The following is a 23,427-nucleotide window of genomic DNA, read 5'->3' as shown; positions in this document are numbered from 1 at the left end:
GCAACAGTTCAAACAGGGAGTGTCCGGGGTGGGAAATGTCCTTTATGATATTCTGGGATTTTTTGGTGCAGCAGGAACTGTGTAAGTCCTCCAAGGTAAGGAGAGGGCAGCCGACAATCCTCTGGGCGTTGTCAATGGCCCTCTGGAGCGCTTTCCTCTCGTTATATCAACGAGACGATGGTGGAGAGGGTCAAAAACGTCAAATTCCTGGTCGTGCATATATCAGAAGATCTCTCCTGGACCCAGCACACCGATGCAATTGTAAAGAAGGCACATCAGTGACTACTTCCTGAGAAGATTACGGAGATTCGGCATGTCGAAGAGGATTTTCCTAAACTTCTACAGGCGCACGGTAGAGAGCATTCTGACTGGTTGCATCGTGGCCTGGTTCAGCAACTTGAACGTCCAGGAGTGAAAAAGAATACAAAAAGTTGTGACCACTGCCCAGCCCATCACCGGCTGTGACCTCCCCACCGTCGAAGGGATCTATCGTAGTCGCTGCCTCAAAAAGGCAGTCAAAATCATCAAGGACCCACGCCATCCTGGCCACACACTTATCTCACCACCGCCATCAAGAAAAAGGTACAGGAGCCTGAAGATTGTAACGTCCAGGTTCAGGAACAGCTGCTTCCCCGTTTTTTCTTTTTTCCCCCGTTATATACAATGTTTATATATTCACATATTCTGTTGTGCAGCAGCAAGTAAGAATCTCATTGTCCCGTCCGGGACATATGACAATAAAACACTTTTGACTTGACTTGACTCTCGAGTTGCCGCCTTACAGCGCCAGATACCCGGGTTAGATCGTGACTGCGGTGCTGTCTGTACGGAGTTTGTGCTTACTCCATGTGACCACATGGGTTTTCTCCGGATACTCCATTTTGCTCCCACACTCTAAAGACATACAGGTTTGTAGATTAATTGGCTTCGATAAACCGTTTTCATTATCCCAGCTGTGTAGGATAGTGCTAGTGTACAGCGAAGACTGAAGAGACTGTTTCCACGTTGTATCTCTCTAAACTAAACTAAACTAAAATAAGGGCCCCCATCTTTAACGTACCCTATTGTGTGCTTGAGACAAGTAATTATGTTTGTATGATTTAGTCTCATGTTTAATGGACTAATATTTGTGATAAATGTGTCTATTGCTTGTGTATTAAATAATAAAACTTCAGCACTATAATGCATCTGGATCTCAGAACACCCTGTGCAGACTCTGCTATATTTGTGCATTGAGGAATTTTACTTTGATGTAATTCCAGTTGTCCTGCAATAGTTAAGGCTAATTTTGATAAATGTGGGTGCTTTGGTAACAGAGGAATGGAAATGGGAAGATATCGAAGTGATGCTTTTAAAAGTAGCAGGGGCCTAAATACTTGTCAGAACAGCAGCGTGAAATTAACTCCAGATTTCTTACTTTCCTAAATGTTACAGTGATCCACAAGAGTGCTTTTGAATAGGTGGAGGCCGGAGACTTTGTAGTTGTTGCCAGTTTCTTTCATGGAATAGTTTCATTAGAAAGACTGGAAGAAATGCTTACATCCATGGCTGAATCAGCCTGACAAGCTCTCACTCCGCCCCCTCCTCTTATTAATATTCTTTTTGACGTATACTTGTAAAACAGAGGATTGCCTGTTAATCTGCTGGATCTCTGGAGCTTTTGGCACTTGCCCATAATTGATGTGTTCACATGACTGCTGCTGGAGTACTAATGATCGGGTTGGTGGCGGCACTGTAATATCTTTCAGTAAATCAGTGTCAATTTTTTAAGCAATCGTTCTGCAGAAGGTTTCCTGGTACAGTGGGATAATTGCAAAATGCCCAAATGCTCGGAACAAAAGAACGAATGTGACTTTCTCTCAGACCCTCAAATCGAGCAAGTTACTGGAGGATCATGACCGATTCTAGCTTGGAGATCAATAGAGAAGGATCTTTTTATAAATCATTACTTTGGTTATGTTTCTGGCAATTAGTTTCAAAAATCGTGCATCGTCTAAGTCGTTTTGCACTTGATCATTGTGAACACAGATCAGCAGCTATTATGTATTGCAATAGAACCAAACACGTTATATTTACATTGTGAACATTAATAAATGATGGCCAACTGCCTTTGAAATGATCTGGCTTCCCTGTAACAGTTGGGCATAGTGTTAGTTATGTGTGTAAATGTCTTCTGCAGAGTGGATAATACACTCTTTCTCCTTTCGCTCTGGTTTCTGTGATGAATTGCCAGGATTCTGATCAGTACACACAGACACCTGGGAATAATCACGCTAGAGTAACACTGAAGAAAGCAGAACGTCTGTTTCTGACATATATTTTCCCCACTATGACAGACTGCCACGTCCGGCTGTTCAGTCTTGTTCACCCAGTGCTTTCGATATGGCTGATATCCCTTTCACAATGTGTGCTCCTCCTCTGCCTGAAAAGACTGAGTGCCTTTAATTCCCATCACAATAGGATAGGCATGAGAGCAGGTTATGGGGACGTGTGTGTGTGTGTGTGTGTGTGTGTGGGGGGTGGGAGGAAGGGGAAACAGTTATTTTTGGGGGGGGATGGGGGGGGAGGGTCTCTTCTTTTCATTCTCATTCAGGGGGGGGGGAAAACAGTTATTTGATCCTCACCAAAGTAAATCCTTTCTAAAATAAAATCAGTATCTTCTTGCTTTTAGTGTGATATGTGATTCTGTTTGAGATTTACTGAGGGCTGGTCGCATAGGGAAACAGATGGTGTCAGAGTGTCGCCTAATGGAAAATGGCTCATTGGCCGTCACATTGTTAGTCTTTTAACACTGAATAAGATTTTGTGTCTCTTCTTTTCATTCTCATTCAGTTCGAATTTTTGCTATGTGCAGCGGAAAAACATATCCTGTAATGTGCTCCGCAGGGCTACATTTGATTACAGTCTTTTGCTTGTGGTAAGATTTGAAATGGGTTTTCAATAAACAACAAAGGAAGGTTTCATCAAAGAATGTGTCTTTCAGTTTTAAAGCAGTCACTGTCTTTCCCTGGAGCTTTATGTTTCAGCAGATCTTGCTTTGCTGGGGACATGAGAGATGCTATCCCGTTATCAGAGCTTTTTAAAGGTATTACATTACAAAGTGCAGGATTGGTATAGTGAGAATGTAATACCTTTGCCTATCAGCAGTTTTATTACTGTGAGCCACTTTAATTGGAATTCAATGATGTGCCCACACTTCTACCGAGCTGTTACCCCACTGCAGTCCAGCCTGTGAAAAGATTCCTAATCTTAGTGGGCATGTTGCAGACACTAGCTGATTCATTAAATAGGATGTCACAATGCTCTTCATTACATCGTATTTCACGAGGTGTCAAAAACCATGATAATGTACTGGTTTGACTTCTCTCATGCAAAAAATGACGAATGTGATAGAGTAGTGGAATCGGGAATAGAGAGGTACGCGCTGTGATTTTTTTCTTCAACCAGGTGCAGATTTTGCCATACAGTTAACGGCAGGGGTTAAAGCCATCTTGCATTATGATTGTAGATGCATTGTGTGCCTGTCCTTTCAGACGATTATTGTAAATCATTCTCAAGCGTTGAAATTATTAAGCTGTGCAGAGTATTTTTTGCACTCTCCACAATTTGGCGTATTTGTGGCAACTGATTCAAACGCGTAACAAGTAAATTGGTCTTGTCTGTGTATATTTCCCGAGGCTTGTTAAAATGTACAAGATGAGTACAAAATGATAGTCTATTATCTACATGGCTCACTATCACAGGATTCAAGATGGGCTAACAAAAAAACACAAAAGGGAGAATACTACAGCATATTTGTTAAAAGCACTAGTTTATGATGATTATCCTCACCAGATTACAGGATGTCTTTGTAACTTCCACTGCCCACATGCAGAAACCACATGGGAGTCCATCTCCAGCAATATTAATTTTCAACCGTTCTAACTTTCTCTGGAGTGATTAATGCTGTGCACGTGCTCATTAATGTGTGACATTTTGTACAATACCCTTTTCTTTGTTGAAGGATAATGGAGTAAGATTGATTATTTCTGATAGCTTCCATCAATACTGCACAATTCTACATGCTTCCCAAAGGCATTCTCAAATGGCATTTGTTGTATTAGTTTGTGCTGTCTATTATTAAGGGTTTAAACAACACACTGGTACTCACTGATAATGAAATGGAACTGAAGGTTGAATGAGATTTAAGATTTTTGTTTGAACATCAAAAATGATTTGATTGGGGGACAGATCTTGGGATTTAGTTTAGTTCCAGGAACAATAAAATGATGTAGCAGTGTTGACTTATTTTATGAGTATAGGTTGTAATGTTGAATTTTTTGCTTTGCAGGTTGATCCTTTGTTCACTGTGCCTGCACCTCCGCCACCGATCTCGGTGAGTGTGCCACCTCAGATTCTGCCTTCCTACTTTCCTCCTTCCTCCAGCATCACTGCACCAGTTGAGCAACTGTTAGTAAGAACTCGTTCAATGGGAATAAATACTTGTGAGGTTGGAGTAGTGACTGAGCCAGAATGCCTTGGACCATGTGAACCTGGGACTAGCGTAAACCTGGAAGGGATTGTGTGGCATGAAACGGAGGAAGGTAAGGCATTTAAATATGTATTATATTTATTATATGTGTGTATGTATACGCACACACGCACTCACACGCGCACACATATACATAGGATGTATAAAGAAGATAGACACAAGCTGGAGTAACACAGCAGTGCAGGCAGCATCTCTGGAGAGAAGGAATGGGTGAAGTTTCGGGTTGAGACCCTTCTTCAGACTGAAAGTCCGTCTCGACCCCAAACGTCATCCATTCTTTCTCTCCAGAGATGCAGTCTGGCCCGCTGAGTTACTCCAGCTTTTTCTGTCTATCTTCGGTTTAATTTAGCTTTTATAGTTCTGCAGTTCCTTCCTGTGTACATACACATTCACATATGAATCTCATATAGCTTCTCATTTTCACCCTACAAACAGCATACATTGGCCTGTTTCCTTTATCATCATTACTTTTTTGCATATCTTTCATTCATTGTTCTTTATCTCGCCACATCTCCATCTATATTTCTCGTTTCCCTTATCCCTAACCAGTCTGAAGACCAGTCTGCAACTTGCCCACTCAGATTAGGAAACTGTTCCTTGGCTGCTTTCTGCTTTCCCAGCAACTGCCCTTGCTTGGATGAAAAGGACACAAAGTGCTGGAGTAACTCAGCAGGTCAGGCAGCATCTCCAGCAAACATGGATTAGTGACATTTTGAGTCAAGACCCTTCTCAACCATCTCATCCAAAAATGTCACCTATCCATGTTCTCCAGAGATGCTGCCAGACCTGCTGAGTTATGCCCCTGTCCCACTTAGGAAACCTGAACGGAAACCTCTGGAGACTTTGCGCCCCACCCAAGGTTTCTGTGCGGTTCCCGGAGGTTTTTGTCAGTCTTCCTACCTGCTTCCACTACCTGCAACCTCCGGCAATTACCTGCAACCTCCGGGAACCGCACGGAAACCTTGGGTGGGGCGCAAAGTCTCCAAAGGTTTCCGTTCAGATTTCCTAAGTGGGACAGGGGCATTACTCTACTTTGTGACCTTATGTGTATTAACCAGCATCTGCAGTTTCTTGCTTCTACTTGTTTGGACCTTTCTTTGTGGATTTGATGTCACATCTGAAACCAAGTTGAACGACAGACGTCTTTCCACTACCATGCCTGCCAGACTTCTCTCCCTCTCAACTTGACTGCAGCTGAAACCCACATCCACACTTACAGTCCCAAACCGGTTTCTGTGCATTTCTCCAGCTGTATTTATGTTGTGTGAGGAAAATCAGCCGATCCATCAGTGTATTCCTGACAGGGTCACCTTAGGTAACGCCGACAAGTTCATTTTCGTGGCCACCTGGATTAGAGGGTACTAGCAACAAGGAGAGGTTGGGCAAATTTGGATTATTTTCACTCGAACACCCAAGGTTGAGGGGAGACCTGATAGATGTATGGGGGCATAGTTAGAGTTGACGTTCCCAGAACCTTCTAATAAGAGTGACGTTTTGGGTCGGGACACCTCTTCAGTCTTTTTTTTAACGTGTGCTTTTTTTTAAGAGCACACAAACAAACACATTTTATTGTATCTCGGTACACATGACAAGAACAAATCAAACTAAACTAAGCCCCTCCATGCTCTCCAGAGATGCTGCCTGACTCATTGAGTTACTCCAGCACTTTGATGCTTTTTTGTTGTAAACAAGCATCTGCAGTTCCTTGTGTCTACAAGGTAAAAATTCAGTTTGTCTAAAGAATATTGTTCCTCCCATCTGCAGTTACGGTTTCAAGTTGTGATGGAGCAGTTTTATGTGTTTACATTGTACTGTCATTTGTGATGAAAGTCACTGTTAGCCGTTGAGGTTCCCCTTTGTTTTTTTATATTATATGCTTGATTGGGAAATGAATGGGCCAGTTCTCTCCAGTAGATTGTAATGGCAACACGATGCCTGGGGAAAGAGATTGCTATCAGTATTATAAGGTTTCTAATTACATATCTCTCCTATTTTCATAATGAAGGAATTCAGAGTCTGAAAAGTTAATAAGAATAGTCAGGACATGCTCCTGGTCATTCTCTCTGGTTTAACGCTCATTTTGTTTTCAACGTTTATTCTTCATGTTAACTAATAGAAGAGAACTTCTCCTTTTAAATAGGCAATGACTAATGCTAAAAATAGCTGGGGGCTTTTACAAATTCAATACAAAATGTGGTGAAGTGTGTTTGGAATAAGTCGGCTCCTGGAAATGACTGCCTTCCAGATCCAGAATGTGTGGCTGTTTGTGATGCGGTAAGGGAGCCTGTGGTGACCTTAATAGAGTTATTCATGGTGAATCAAATACCCTTCTGACCCAATGAATATTTTATGCCTGAACGGAACAAATAGTTCCAGGAAAAAATAATTCTTGTTTATTGTTGCATTTCGATCTAATTTTGTCAGATTTTTCTCCCGGTAGGCAGCATTCGAGAATATTTTCTCATAAAATAGAGGTTGAGTTCCCTTCATACATGGTAACAAACACAAGATTCAATTGTGTAAGAAGGAACTGCAGATGCTGGTTTAAACCGAAGATAGACACAAAAAGCTGGAGTAACTCAGCGGGACAGGCAGCACCTCTGGAGAGAAGGAATGGGTGACGTTTCGGGTCGAGACCCTTCTTCAGTCTTTTTGTGTCTATCCACAAGATTCAATTCAATCATTTAAGTTAACAGCATAGCGGACAAGCAGCAATAATCAAGAACAACGTTCCCTGTTTTTATCAAATGATTCAATCACAGAGTGGGCTAATTAAAAATTGCAAGTGCAAGAGCTAATGGGTCTTGAATATTTGCTCGTTAAAAAAAAGGCAGAAGTAAAAGGTGCCAAGTTTTATCCTGTTAACAGTGGGAAAGAATGGAGTCCTGCATTCGAAACAAAAAGATGACCACTTCTTTCCTAAGGCCAGCAATGCAGAGCTTGTTATTATGTGAGAGTTCCAATCACCAGCAGTGATAATTTGAAGGTTGGTTGGAACTATTGCCACGAGTTGAATTGCTGAGGGAGCCGGAACAATGGACATGCAGAAGCAGCTGAATGAAAGGCAATTCTTTCCCCAGCACAGCCTGGTAAACTATTTGCACCCAGCAGAAAGGAAACAAATGGGCTACTAAGCTCCAGAAGATGGCTAATATCTGGCGTGACAAATTGCCTCAGGAGACCATTACGTAAGCTGTCAGAGCTTTTTTGGCTGTGATTATCTAGTATGAATAGAAAGGAAAGACTGGATTTTCAAAGGCATTTAACAAAAAATATAAAGGAAGAAAGATCAGGGGCTTACTGTAGGGTCAATGTGAATGCGAATTTACTTGCAGCATAGGCTGACTACAGCAAAGGATCTTTTATTCCGTTCTGAGGTTTAAAATCCACATTAATGGATTTAATTGGGTTGACGCAAGAAGTCTCAACATGTTCACAGAACTGGAACTTAATGTATGCTACACCATTTATAGAACAGCTTTAAACTGTGATAAAATAATTGCGTTTGTCGTACCCTTTTGCTTCTAACATTTGCGCTGCTTGCCAGAGCCAAGTCTAAAACATAAGAAAGAGATGTAAATGGTTAATACAGGGGTCAGCGGGAGCAGTCTGGTGCGGTTAGGGGAAGTGGAGGACGGTTGAATTTTCTTTCCTTTGAGGTGTTGATGGTGTCATTGTATTTCACACATTGAGTTAATGTATTCGGTTTTCTTGAATCTAGATTCAATAAACAATCTCATGTTTCTTGCCCGAGCCAGCTGACCAACAATGTGTTTGTGCTCATCAAGTGCTTGGAATAATCTACAAAGTGTAATTGTAACGGGCAAACAAGGAGTCCCAGCAGCTCAGTGCTGGCAGCGTACACACACACAGCCATTTAGATGGATTGCAAACAGTTGCTCCGTGAATTCTGTGTGAAGCACGCAAGTACCTCCACCTCCGCAGCCTCTTACTTGAAATTAAATGGCACAGCAAGGAATACCCTATCTCTTGTTAAAAACAGAACATAATAGTTGCATTAAAATAAAACATTTAATTGATTGAAGGGAAGGCAAAAGCAGAAATAGAGATAATGTGACTGTCCCTTGTTGCAAATCCGTGGGTTTTCTGTGGCTTGAATAGAATAATTAAGCTCAGTTGGCAGGAGGGGATGAAGGGGGAGGAAGAGGGAAATTGGTGGAGGCTCTCGAAGGTTCGTCTGAAAATTGATTCAGAATCGCAAAAGCTGAAAATTAAATAGGCAGATTGGTGGTGAAAGATGAAACTGCAGGCCTGTTGTGAAGAATAGTAAATGGCCACGGAAAGATGGAGGGGGAATTTGCTATTGAAATTATAGCTCGGAGTTTCTCACTGGTCGTTGAACTAACAGAGCCCTGCCTTGAATAATTTATGGCTGATGTCTGAATTGGTTTACAAATGCTGTGATATTATTATAGCTTCACACTGTGGAACGTATCTGGTTATGCTGATGCCACAGGAAGCCAAGATGTCAAAAGGCAGAGGTCAAAAACAGAAAACCTGGCAACTTTATGACAACAACAGAGAGGGGAAAAAAAGATCACTCTGCAGTCTGCTCCTTTACAGACTCAAGAAACCCTCCTGGGTACCCCAGCCAAATTTGCTTTGAAATGTAGATAAAATAACAGGCAGTTAATGGAATCTGCCCGGGGAAGGCCAGTTAGAAAACGGTAACACAAGGTCATTGAAAAACTCCAGTGCCATTTGCCAGCTTGCTTTCTGAAGGAAAGTGTTGATTGGGTGATTAGTTGCAAGGCAGGTAGGTATTCATTTAACAAGTACAAAACTCTTCAATTTCTCTTATTCATTCTTGACTTTTTGTTTGAATGTAAGAATTTGAGATGTGGTGTTCGAACGTAAGTGTGAAGGATGCCATTTTGTGCTATTGATTATTGGCCGGCCTACTTTACTAAATTGTAGCACAGTCACAGCCAGTGGCTGATTGTTGAGGATTCAGGGACAATGTATGTGTCTATATCCTTGGTTCAATACTTTTGCTAAATGGCCATATAATTGGTTGTGAAGTGAACGGCAGTCTGATATCTAAGTCGCATGCAGCTTTTTTCTTTGCTGTACTTAAATAATAACGTTATTTTAAATCTTTTGATTCCGATCCCCCACCCTACAAAACACTTCCCTCCCTCGTCCATGTTTCCCTCCTACCTCTATTCTGAGCAGAACAACTTTTAGGTATTAATATCAGCAAAATGAGACCATGAGTGGGCTTGTTGGTTTAAATTAACTTTTGAGTAGCGCCAAAACCATGCCCTGGTATTGTGTAGAAGTACCATTTTATCCTGTCTACAGCACACCTCAACATCATTGATACAGTATATTCAGCTCCACAAGAGGTTGAGTCGGCCGTCTGTCAGTTGAGAAACAGCACAGTCCCTGGAGCAGATGAAATCCCTGCTGAACTACTTACACATAGTACTTAAACAGTAACTAAACCGGCCACCTGATTTGAATTCAAGACCTCATCCCCCTCATCAGGAAAGACTGGAGCGTGCCGGGGGACCTTGGAGACGCCATAATCGTGTCCTTCTTCAAGAAAGGAAGCGTTGTTGGTTTGCAGGAAGTACAAAAGGGTTATGAGTGTCGCGGGAAAAGTCTTCATGAGGATCGTCCTCAACAAACTTCTACCTTGGAGTTCCTCCCAGAACCATAATGTGGATATATCCATTAAAAAACACACGGACATGATCCTCACCGCACCGTAAGTCCAAGATAAAGCAGGAAGTAACGTCAACCACTATACATTGAATATAGAACAGTACAGAATAAAAACAGGCCATTTGGCCCACAGTGTCTGTTGAACATCATGCTGAATACATATGGTCTTCTTCAACCTCTCAGAAACCTTTGACTCCATCAAATCGAGGGATTTTGGTCGGCCCTTCTCAGATTAGCCTGTCCCCAAAAATGTTGTCACCATCCTCCTGTTCAGGGTTGACAAGTAAGCAATGTCTGGTGAAGGGTCTTGATCCAAAACGTTAACTATTCCTTCTCTCCAGAGATGCTGCCTGACCTGCTGAGTTACTTCAGCATTTTGTGTCTATCTTCAATGATCCTCCTCAATTGCCCCATCACAAACCCAAACATTTTACCAACGCAGACTGGGGCAAATCAGGGATCATTGTACTTGTCCTCATCTCAATCGCTGTTGCTACAGTACTCAACTCCGAAAACTCTTCAAGAAATTCCTCAAAACCACCCTCGTAAAATAAAATACAACCCTTTTGATCACAGTGGGTATATAAGGGAGAATAAGTTACAGGGATATAAATGGAGGCACTTGACTGATGGAATTGTGGAGAACCAGCATGGACTTGATGGGCTGAATGGTCTTCTATGTCATGAGCTTAAAATCAGACGCACCGTCCCATGATAATCCTTCATGTCCATTGCAATTGGCCAAGGAGCATCCAGAAAGGTACCTTGAGGAGATGGTGGACCTTGAGATAGAGGCCAAGGACATATAGTGGAAGGAACGTGCAAGAACCTAATCAAATATTCTCCCACCCCTTTCACCAAGACCCTTCTGCCTGGCCAGTGGCAGAATCTGTAAGGTTCACATTATCGTTAATTAGTCACCACAGAAGTGGTGCAGAAGAAACAAGTGATTCTCAATCGAAGCGAATGCCTAACAATAAATGCTTGCAATCTTGGGTTTAAATATCTTTACATTTATGTGAGGTTTAGTGGGACATTTGGTCTTTGGCTCTCAGCATGTGGATGATGGAGCAGCTGTAAGTATGCTGAATATGTAACAACCAGTCGGAAAGGTTTGAAAAAAGAAGCCTGTCTTCCAGTTGTCCATGGTACATAAATGTTAAATGCTGGGTTTAATTTTGCTATAAAAACAATTGAAGTTTGGAAACATATATACCCAAAAGTTGCTCTCCTGAAAATGTTGCAGCTAGACTTTGCCCATTATAGATTGCAGCTCTGCATTTGAAGGGCTTATGTGTAAAGCTTTAGGGAAGGCACCGAGGACTGCAAAACAACGCATTAGGAGAATGCAGAATCCTGCCTCGTAAAAAGCCAGCCCACCCACCCCAGAGGTGGAAGTCTGGATCCCACATTGGCCTCATTAGCCACGACAGAACACACGGAACAGGAGCGGAACCAAGTGTGTGTGTGTGTGTGTGTGTCCCACCCCGATCCCAAGGGACTGCCTGAGCTGAAGGTGATGTCAAATGTGGAAGCAAAAATGATTCTTAAAATCTTGGGGACCCATTAGTTCAGGTCTAGCATTTCACAAGCCAGTTTAGCTGCAAAGAAGGCCATGGCATAACTGCAACGTCTATAAACACACTGAAAGATAATTTCCACATAGGTATGCAGATTGAAAAAAAAATAAGATTTAGTAACTTATTCATTCTGATATAGTGAAACACAATTCTACAAAATATAAGTAAATTAGGAGATGCATCTTTCGTAGCATTGAACTGGTAATTGATTTAAAGTTGACATTCAGGCTGTTGAATTTACCAGGATATTTTGATGTAATCTATTGAATTGCATTTCATTGAACAAGTCTTGAAGCAAGGCATTTGTTTAATGTTGCCGATGGCCCCCTTTCCTTCGTGCTGGCACTTATTATCAAGCTAATGTCTTTTATTCATTGATTTGGGAATCTGCAGGTGGAGTTCTTAGAAGGCAGAGGATGGTATTGTCTTTTTTTCCAAAATGCTTTGTTATTGTCTGTCTTATTTTAAGGCTTCATTTCCTGCCAACTCCCACATTACTTTGACATATAGTGCACTAAGGCTTGAGAGATGCAGAACAATTTGTCTATGGCTTTGCTTTGTACACCATGAACTTTCACTTCTCAAATCACTTAAAAGTTAGTTTTCAAATGCAGCCTGTAGTTTTCCAAAATGCAATTAAAATATTTATTTTGAACAACTGAATTTTAAATTTAAGTCATTACTTAACGTTATGCTGTTCCTGCCTTCCTGTGGGATTTCCACCATTTCAGTTGCGTTTGCCTAAGTCCCGTACAGATGGACTTTGCCGAGTTAAATACGTTTTCCACATTGTCCTTGCCAACCTTTGTAATAATTATTTGTTTTAATTGTGTAAGGTTCACAATCTGGAAAATAACTTTTCTTATTCCCAAAAGCTAACAGTGTGATAACTGACATGGTAGTTAAATAGGCACACATGCATATGCACACATACCCAGACACACACACAGTCCTTTGGGGTTGGATTTCTTAATTAGCTGAAAAGTCCCATCAGGGATCAATGCACCTTAGCACAGTTAAGGCAGGTAGTGAGTTGTTTGAGATTTTTAGTTTTAGTTTAGTTTAGATATACAGGCTCTTCGGCTCACCGAGCCTGAAAAGACCAGCGATCCCTGCACGTTAACGCTATCCCACACACACACACAAGGGGACAATTTACATGTACAACAAGCCAATTAACCTTCATACCTGTACGTGTTTGGAGTGTGGGAGGAAACCGAAGATCTCGGAGAAAACCCACACGGTCACGGGTAGAACGTACATACTCCGTACTGACAGCGCCCATAGTCAGGATGTTATGGGTTCCTTCTGCAGTTTGCAAATGATCTCTACATGTTCCTGATGTAGATTCCTGACACACAGTGCCTTCCCATATGATCCTTCTCTATTTTAAGTGGTACCATGAAGCCGTGAGGATGTAAGATTTTGTCAAGGAGACCCTGTGAATGACTGTTTTCACTGTCCTGGAAATTGCTTGTCATTGCTCATTCAACTGGTGAGGTACATTATCTGTCTACAGATACATAGACATACAAATATGCATGCACACATACATATTCTCTGAGGCACACATATGTGGGTATACACACACACAAAGACAAATGTACATGTACACAAAGTGCATCATTTGAACTGGAACCTGAATGACATCAGACCACTCTTCAGTGGAGCTAACATAACTAGACCTGATCTGTATTAGACCCTAGCGGTAAACACTAAGTGAGGAAATGGACTGTAGGCTCATTGTTTTCCCTTACCCCTCAACCCGGCAGTAACCAAAGCCAGCTAAAATCGGCAAGTCCAGATTAAACGGGAAACTGAACCTGGAATATTCCTAAGGTAGATAAAAATGCTGGAGAAACTCAGCGGTTGAGGAGCGGTTGAGGCAGCATCTATGGAGCGAAGGAGTAGGTGACGTTTTGGGTCGAGACCCTTTTTCAGACTGGAATATTCCTAATTTGTTTGATTAAATTTCACACTGTCTACTACACTGTCAATTGAAACGTTTGCAGGACCTAAGAGGTGCATTTTTAACTGGTGTATTTTCCCTCCCAATGGCCATGTTTCTGGACAAAGGAAAAAGTGTAGACTGTAAACAGCTGTTAATAAATATGTGGAACATTTGCACATGATGTTATAGTCAGTAAACATTCTGATAGCCAGGAGCAGCTTGCTAGGTGATGAGGACTCAACAGGCTTGCAAATGCACACGAGTGGATGTATCCAGGGAGATAAGAGATAGTGTGTGATCCTTTTCCGTTTGGGTCATCTCAGGTTTGAATGTGTGTCATTAAAGGAGAATGTGGCATGCATGGCTGAATTTGGTGGGCCCTATCCTGTATTAAATGGTGGCGTGGAGTAGGAGATCTCATGAATGCATTGTTGCTGTGAGGGAGAATAACAGTAAGGTTTCGGGGCTGCTGCACTAGTCTAGACAAGAAAGTGACAGGAAATGAGCTACAGAAAATGTTTTGGTATCCCTGAGGCAGATTCTTTGAGAACTGCTGTCTTCTTGCAGTTCGAGTGAAGTCTTTTGTGAAAGCAAGCTCCATCTGCACGGACAGCTTGAATCCAGCAAAGCTGATAATTTGTTTTCAGTTTTACAGAGGGCTTTAAAAGGCCTCGCATGATTGATCTTGGTTCTTGCAGTGACCACTTTGGAACCCCTTGATCTTGAATCATAAGCAGAATACATCCAGCTGCCTGTAAAAGCTGTGCCGTGGAAGTGTCTGTGCCCCTTTTAGTCAAGTTCATTGTCATCTGACAGGAGTGTTAACAGGACTCCTTTTCTGGGGATTACGGTTTGGTCGGGAAGAGGGACACCTGATAGTCAGGGCGTGCCTCCCGTTCACTGCGATCTTTGAAGTTTGCGCACCCTTTGAATTTGTGCCGGTGCCAAAGCGGACATGCGAAGATGAGGGGCTGATGGATAAATATGATGAAAAGTGAGAAGAATCACTTCATACAAAAACCAAAAAGCTGTTCACAGCAGGGGCATTGTGAACGTGAAGACTGGGATGGGTTTCTTCCATCATGGATAAAATAGGCAATTATTTCACTATTAATAAAATGAGCTCGTACAAGGAAGGGCAGCGCTGTTGAACAACGTGAGTGCCTGCTGTTGTGGCTGGTTTCCCTGAGTGACGCTGGCCCCTTTGCTGGATTGTGCCTTCCTGCTGTGTTTTGTTGGTTTTACTGCTTCCTGGACCTACAGACGTGTGTGAACGATCTGCTCCAGTGTGGATATGCCCAAGCTCTTGATAATCATCCTGGTTTTTAGTATTCGGGGGTGCTCTGCTCCTGGTTTGCTTTTAGCAGCTGTTATGTTGGTTGAGTTTTGTTCACAGAAACAGGCAAATCACTTGAGTGCGTTAGCTCACGTGGCAGATTATAAGATGGGTGGTGAATTTATTGCAAGTTAACTAGTAACACATTTTTAAACCATGCCTTTGAGGAGCATCATAACTCATACGGTGCCACAAAGAAGTTCAGGGACAAATTAAATGACAGCAGCTTGCATACATACATATATATATATATTCCACCCTCTTGATGAAGACTCTGAAGATTAGTTTCCTGTTTGTTATTATTTCATTCCTCATGTGAAGCTTGAGAGTCAAAGGTCAAGAGTGTTTAATTGTCATATGTACTGACAATAGAACAATGAAATTATTACTTGCTGCAGCTTAACAGGCTCGTAAACACAATTTCAGACAGACAAATATATAATAGATGTATTCAAGAGAGAGTTAGATATAGCTCTTAGGGCTAACGGAATCAAGGGACATGGGGAAAAAGCAGGAACGGGGTACTGGTTTTGAATGATCAGCCATGATCATATTGAATGGCGGTGCTGTCTCGAAGAGTGGAATGACTTACTCCTGCATCTATTTTCTATGTTTCTATGTTTAATAGTCAATAGTACAACAAATTAATAAATGTATTGCTAGGTAACCATAATAGTGCACGATCAATGTTTGTAGTGTAAAATAGAAGTCTATAGAAGATCATAGTTGCTGAGATTAATGTTGTTTAGTGTTTAAGAGCCTGATGATTACTGGGAAGAAACTGTTCTTTAATCTGGTGGTCATGGGTTTTTAGGCTTCTGTACCTTCTCTTTGATGATAGTTGTAAAATAGCCATGATGACGTGGGTCTTTGATAATATTGCCTGCCTCTTGCCTTATTGCCAGTGCTTCCTGTAGTTCCATTGATGGTGTGCAGGGCAATACCTGAATCTGTGGAATTCTTTGCCGAAGGCTGTGGAGGCCAAGTCAGTGGATATTTTTAAGGCAGAGATAGATAGATTCTTGATTTGATTAGTACGGGTGGCAGAGGTTATGGGGGGCGCCAGGAGAATGGGGTTAGGAGGGAGGGATAGATTAGCCACGATTGAGTGGCGGAGTAGACTTGATGGGCGGAATGGCCTAATTCTACTCCTACCATGTATGCCCTTATGACCTATGATGACCTAGTCAACAACTAGCTCCTTGGTCTTGCTAACTTTGAGAGCAAGATTGTGTATGAAGTAATTGCAGATATTAGCTTAAACCATCTGAAGAAGGTCCCCGATCCGAAACGTCACCCATTTCTTCTCTCCAGTGATGCTGCCTGTCCCATTGAGTTACTCCAGCTTTTTGTGTCTATCTTTGAGAGCAAAATTGTCGTTCTGACACCATTTGGCCAGATTTTCAATCCCCTCCTACACGCAGACTCACCGTTAAATGCAAAACTTCTGTTGCTTATTGAATGGTGCCAAGCAACAGCTTGCTGGCGAGAGTTGGAATGAAGGGAGTGCTGGCAGATCAAGAAGCTCCACTCAATGACAAGCTTGAAATATCCAGCCTCAGAATAAAAGGATGTGCCTTTAGAATTGAGATGAGGAGGAATTTCTTTAGCCAGAGGGCGGCTGAACCTGTGGAATTCATCGGTGGAGGCCATGTCATTTGGGTATTTTTAAAACAGAGATTGAAAGTTTCTTAATTAGTCAGGGTGTCAAAGGTTGTGGGGAGAAGGCAGGAGAATGCGGTTAAGAGGGAAAAATAGATTAGCTATGATCGAGTAGTGGAGCATTCTCAGTGGGCCGAATGGCCTAATTCTGCTCCTATGTCTAGTGATCTTATGAAGAGGAGCAAGGGTCCTGTGGCAGACATTTGTCGGGGGGAGTTCCGTGGAGTTGGGAGAATTCCTTACTCAGCATTTCTAGTGCCGTCCACAGTGGTTCTTTACGATTCTCAGCTTCCCCAAGCAGAAAACTCAACGTTGCACTGAGACTTAACACGCTGGCACAGGAGCCCTGATGTAAATGTTTTTGTAATCCTGCCACTTACTTTAAACTACTGTGTGGGCCTGCTTGCAATCAGCCCAGATGGAGAGGGTCTGACTGGTCAGTAAGTCAAGGCATCTTCTCATGTGAACAAGGTGACAGGCGGAGAGAAATCCCCCTCGGAGTGCCGGGCTGCAACATTACTCCTGGGATCAGTTTACGCTATAACTTTTAACAGCTATGAAAAGGAATGCATCACCTCACTTGCCAATTAAATTGTTAGTTAAACTCTTTTTGTAAATGACAGTTACTGCCAACTTTCAAAGAGGCATCTGCGATTGGCACAAATGTCATTAAAAAGAAATTTACTGTAGCACGACTACTTTAAATGGTTTTATGTCCAACGTCCTGTTTCAACACGGATAAAGTAAACGTTCATTAACTTGGTCATAAAAAAAATTATTCTGAACAAAACAATGTTTTGGACATTCAGTAACTTCCGCCGTTGCATTGATAATAAGATAAGAATGTGTCCGAGTTTTTATTGACTGCTTGCAGATTTACCTCTGTGTTGCACATGTGTGCCAGAGGACTCTCTGTTTTACACCAGTGGGATAACATTATCGTTATATGGTAACCAAATACAGCCAATTCTCCTTTGTTGGTGCATTGTGGATCAAGTCTGCAAATGACCTCTATTTCCCATGTATCTTCATTGCCATTTAGGGGCAGCACAGCAGTGCAGCAGGTCGAGCTCTTGCCTCACAGCGCTACAGAGCCTGGTTCGATCCTGACCTCGGGCGCTGTCTGTGTGGAGTTTGCACATTCTACTTGTCACCTCCAGGTGCACCGGTTTCTTCACACATCCAAAAGACGTACAAGTTTGACGGTTAATTGGACTGTAAGTTGCCTCTAGTGTGTAGAGAGAGGATGCAAAGTGGAATAACACAGAACTAGTATGAACGGGTCTGGACCATTTCCGACACCTCCCTACCGTTTCTAAACCTCACTGTCTCCATCGCAGCTTTCCCTTGCAACCACAGGAAATGTTATACTTGTCGCTTTACCTCCCCCCTTGACTCCATCCATGGACCCAAGCAATGTTTCCAGGTACGGCAGAAGTTCACCTGCACCTCCTCCAACCTCATCTATTGCATCCGCTGCTCTAGGTGTCAGCTGCTCTACATCGGTGAGACCAAGCGTGGGCTTGGCGATCGCTTCGCACAACACCTCTGCTCGATTCGCAATAACCAACCTGATCTCCCGGTGGCTCAGCACTTCAACTCCCCCTCCCATTCCGAATCCGACCTTTCTGTCCTGGGCCTCCTCCCTTGCCAGAGTGAGGCCCACCATAAATTGATGGAGCAGCACTTCATATTTCGCTTGGGTAGTTTACACCCCAGCGGTATGAACATTGACTTTCCAATTTCAGGTAGTCCCTGCTTTCTCCTTTCCCCTCCCCTTCCCAGCTCTCCCACAGCCAACTGTCTCCGCCTTTTCCTTTCTTCTTCCCTCCCCCCCCCCCCCCCCACCCCCACATCAGTCTGAAAAAGGGTCTCGGCCCGAAACGTTGCCTATTTCCTTCGCTCCATAGATGCTGCCTCACCTGCTGAGTTTCTCCAGCATTTTTGTTTACCTTAGTGTGAATGGGTGATCGATGGTCGGTGTGGGCTCGATGTGTTAAAGGCCTGTTTGCATGCTGTATCTTTCAATCAAACAAATTTATTTCTCGTTTTCAAATTACGATTTAACAGTAAATGATCCAGGTAAAGTTAAGAAGGCGGTATTCACGAAGATAGGCACAAAAAGCTGGAGTAACTCAGTGGGACAGGCAGCATCTCTGGAGAGAAGGATGGGCGATGTTTCAGGTCGAGGGTAATCACTAAACCGAGTAGCAGGAGTGGGATTGGGTAACATTGGGCCTGATGCTGGGACTTGATATGCTGGACTAACTCCAGTTTGGTTTACTGGAGTGAGGATGGAACTATGAGGAAGGGGTGGAGAGAATTCAGTGCTGGAAGAACCTGGTTAGGCAATAGTGGATGCCAATGGTGGGCTGACTTGTAAACTGAGATGTAATATTCTAGAAGATCCAGAGATTTTCCCAGTGTGGCAGGATCTCAATGGTTCTACCTACAGGAGAGTGGTAGCTGTGGGAAGAGAAATAGAGTATGAGGTTAGTGCACTGCGAGGAGCTGAGAATGTTGCAAGCTCTATAAATGTCTAAGGATTCTGCAAACAGCAGATTTGACATTTGGCAATTCTTGGAGTTTATCTCTTACTTTAGAGATACAGCGTGGAAACAGGCCCTTCTGCCCACCGACTCCAGGCTGACCAGCGATCCCCGCACACTAACACTGTCCTACACACACTGGGAACAATTTCTTGGGGTGTGGGAGGAAACAGAGGAGCTCCCGGAGAAAACCCATGCAGGTTACGGGGAGAAGGTACAAACTCCGTACAGACAGCACCCGTAGTCAGAATCGAACCCGGGTCATGGCGCTGTAAGGCAGCAACTCTACTGCTGGTCGTCCGTGCCGCCACTTTTAAAGTCTATTTTCATTTTCACATATCTAAAATCTTCTGAACACCAGTAAAAAGCAAATGAATGTGGTTACAATTCAAGGTTTTATTTATTATTCATGGTGTCAAACCAATGCCTCACCCTCAATGTCAGCAAAATGAACGAGTTGGTCATCGAGTTCAGGAAGCAGGGTGGAGTACAGGCCCCAGTCTCTATCAATGGGACTGAAGTGGAGATGGTTGAGAGTTTGAAGTTCGTGGGTGTAAACGATTTCTCCTGGTCTAACCACATTGATACTATGGCCAGGAAAGCACAGCAATGTATCCACTTCCTCAGAAAACTAAGGACATTTGGCATGTCTCCAATGAGGCTTACCAATTTCTATAGAAGTACCATATAAAACATCCTATTTGGATGCATCACAGCTTGGTTTGGCAATTGGTCTGCCCAAGACCATAAAACATTACAGAGAGTTGTGAACTCAGCCCAGTTCATCACGCAAGCCAGCCTCCCCTCCATTGGCTATCTACACTACACCCTGCCCCTGGAAAGCAGCCAACATAATCAAGGACCACCCAAACTCTGTTATTTTCACTTCACCCTTCTCCCATCAGACGTTTGGAAGCACATACCATCCGATTCAAGAGCTGCTTCTTGCCTGCGTTTATCAGAGTATTTGAATGGACTAGTCCTGATCTCCCATTCTTCCTCATTCCAGCCTTTGCTCTTTTGCCCCCAGCATTTTACTTTGAGTACTTTATATTCTGCTTTTATTTTTATTTTTGCACTACATTGTTCGCTCATGTGTGCTATGATTTGCCTGAAAATTATGCAGAACAACGTTTTTCACTGTATCTCAGTACACTTGACAATAATAAACCAATACTAATATTTATGTTTGGTCCCATGGTGTCACAAGTAAGGCTGGCATTTATTGCCAACTGTTCTCCTTGAGAAATCGGTTCTTCTTGAACTGTTGCAAACTGGAAAATGAAATGTTCACACGGTGCTAGTAAAAAGTGCCAGGACTTTGACCCATGATATGGATTAATATCCAAGGAACTGCAGATGCTGGAATCTTATGTAAAACACAAAGTGCTGGAGTAACTCGGTTGGTCAGCCAACATCTCTGGAAGAGATGGATCCATTCACACTGTAGATGCTGACTGATTCACTGAGTTACTCTAGCACTTTGTGATATATGGATTTCTTTATGTTCTTCAATACCTCTGTGGCATTTACAAAAAAAATCAAAGAAATATGAGGAAAGATAAGCCTACAGCAGGGCCAAGTTTTCCCAACGTCGTGTGGCAAGTTCTTGTGGTTGTCTCAATGTTACAGGGCAGATACAACCTTTGCAGGGATTGCTTGAAGGAATATTGAAGACCCTTCTTCCAGCTGCAGGGGATAGTTGTTACCGATTAGTAGATGAATGCTGCAATGATGGGAGGAAGTCAGCGGGACGTGGAGAGGCAGGTGTCCATGAGGAAGATGCAGAAGCTGTGGTCAGGTACTCCCTGCAGGAAGTCAGCGAACGGGGAGATCTCTATACAGACGCAAGTTGAGTCCCCAAATAATGTCCAGCAGTACGACACTTGTTTTGAAGTTGCCCAAATAACTTTTTGTCCTATTTTTCTTTTCCACTTCTCAGTGTCACTTATTTCTGTTGGTTCTCTATCATAGTAGTGATTAGGATGTTTACATGTGTTGACAAAAAAACTAAACATGTAATTATCAAGTGCTAATTATAGGCTCTCAGTAGGGTGATAATGTTTTCAAAAGGAAGAAAGGTTAGGGTGGAGAAAGGCATAGCCCATCTTTGCAGTTTGTGATGCTTTTTAGTATTTACAATTCATAACCAACAGAAGTCTGCAAGACAAAAAGCTGGAGAAACTCAGCGGGTGAGGCAGCATCTATGGAACGAAGGAATGGGTGACGTTTCAGGTCGAGACCCTTCTTCAGACTGATTGAAGTAGGGTCTCAAACCGATACGTCTCCCATTCCTTCGCTCCTTAGATGCTGCCTCACCCGCTGAATTTCTCCAGCTTTTTGTCTACCTCCCATGTGGAACTCGTCACTTTCATCAACCTCACCCACTACCTTCCAGCCTGCATTCAAATTAACTTGGACCATTTCTGACACCTCTTTCCTGTTTCTTGATCTTATCTCTTGCACTATCAAAGAGAGGACAGCGAAAACGGGGCACGGCAGCCCAGTTGGCCCGACATCAGTAATAAGGGAAATGGCAGGTTTTCTCATTAAGCTTTTCGTATTAGTAACAGGGCATTTGTCAAATAATGATGAGTGCGCAGAGTTGGCAAGGGTTTATTAAAGGGAAATGATGTTTGAGAAATGCACTCGTTTTTGAGATTCTAAGCAAATTAAGGGGTGCTGTTTTAGAAAGGAGGTGAGGAGGAACCTCTTTAGTCAGAGGGTATTTAATATGTGGAACATTGCCACAGAGAGCTGTGGACGCCAAAGCAATGGATATTTTGAAGGTAGAAATAGACACATTCTTGATTAGAACAGGTGTCAAAGTTATGGGGAGAAGGCACGAAAATGGGGTTAGGAGGCAGAGATCAGCCGATTGAATGGCAGAGTGGACTCGATGGGCTGAATGACCTAATTCTACTCCTATAACTTGTGAACTTGTGAGCAGCAGAAAAATGGGTTGTTTTCAGGCCGAGTGTCACAGAGGTCAGTGGAGGGGCAACCGCTGTATGCTGTTTATTCAACAGCTTGGAAGAGGTGATCAAGTATAATACATCCAGAAGACACACAAAAAGCTGGAGTACCTCAGTGGCTCAGGCAGCATCTCTGGAGAAAAAGTATAGGTGACGTTTCAGATTGAGGCCCTTCCTCAGACTGAGACTAGGGGAGAGGGAAACGAGAGATACAAAAAATAACATAGAAACATAGAAAATAGGTGCAGGAGTAGGCCATTCGGCCCTTCGAGCCTGCACCGCCATTCAATATGATCATGGCTGATCATAAATGCATGAAAGGTATGCAAAGGACAAATCAAAGCCAGCAACGATGATCAAGGAAAGGCGGAGCCCACAATGGTCCATTGTTGGCTGTGGAGAAGATGATAACAAGTGATACAAACAGTGAAACTCAGCAGGTGAATCGGGAAGTCTGGAATCAGGGGTTGCAGCCTCAAATTAAGGGATGAAGCATTCAGCAGTGAGATGAGAAGAGGACAGTGAATCTTTGGCATTCTCTTCCCTACGAAGGTTATGGGGAGGTTCAGCCATGTAGTATGTTCAGGACAGAGATTGATAGGGTGGTGGATACATGGGGAACCAAGGGTTAAGGGTCAGTGTAGGAGAGTGGCACCAAGGTTAAAGATCAGCCATGAGCTTACTGAATGGCGGAGCAGGCAAGGAGATCGGGGTGGTCGGTCGAATTATCTATCAGTGCTTTTATTCTAGTGTTAACATGGTACGGGAAAGATTAGATGCAAATGTACATTTATGCTTTGGCACAGAGATCAACTGCAATAATATGCGGCCAAATACAAGGCTGCACAGTACAGTACAAATTGAAAAATAAAGTGGCAGCTCCTTGCACCTTGTGCAACAATAATGTTTTGTTCCATTGAAGATCTATGGGACCATTTTAGTTGCTGGTTCCAGTGTTGCTATTTCAGAGTGTTGCCATAGCAACATCATGATCAATCATTTGTCAAATTGTGGTACAGTATTTACTTGCATATTCAAAAACAGCTTGTCGATTGACAGAGCTCAGTAACGTTGGCTAACTGAGCATGCAGCTGGGGACATCAAAACATTATACTTGCCTTTACATTTGCTGTTCTTACTCTGAAAAAAAAC

At 42.8% G+C, this 23,427-nt stretch overlaps 1 protein-coding gene across 8 annotated transcripts in view; it reads left to right on the top strand.

Moving 5' to 3' along the window:
• Positions 1-23,427, top strand: part of znf608 (zinc finger protein 608) — a 99,379-nt gene that overhangs the window by 30,983 nt on the left and 44,969 nt on the right. For all 8 annotated transcript variants that reach the window (XR_008723228.1, XM_055633105.1, XM_055633103.1 and 5 more), the window contains one exon: positions 4,331-4,583. Coding sequence is in view for 7 of the 8 variants with exons in the window: in XM_055633105.1 (XP_055489080.1) it covers positions 4,331-4,583 (253 nt within the window). In the remaining variant the exon portion in view is untranslated. The remainder of the gene's footprint in view (positions 1-4,330; positions 4,584-23,427) is intronic.

The sequence above is a fragment of the Leucoraja erinacea genome, chromosome 3 (genome assembly GCF_028641065.1).
Source record: "Leucoraja erinacea ecotype New England chromosome 3, Leri_hhj_1, whole genome shotgun sequence".
Classification (NCBI taxonomy): Eukaryota; Metazoa; Chordata; class Chondrichthyes; order Rajiformes; family Rajidae; genus Leucoraja; species Leucoraja erinaceus.
Note: the sequence above shows the minus strand (reverse complement) of the source record. Positions and strands in the feature narration are given on the sequence as shown.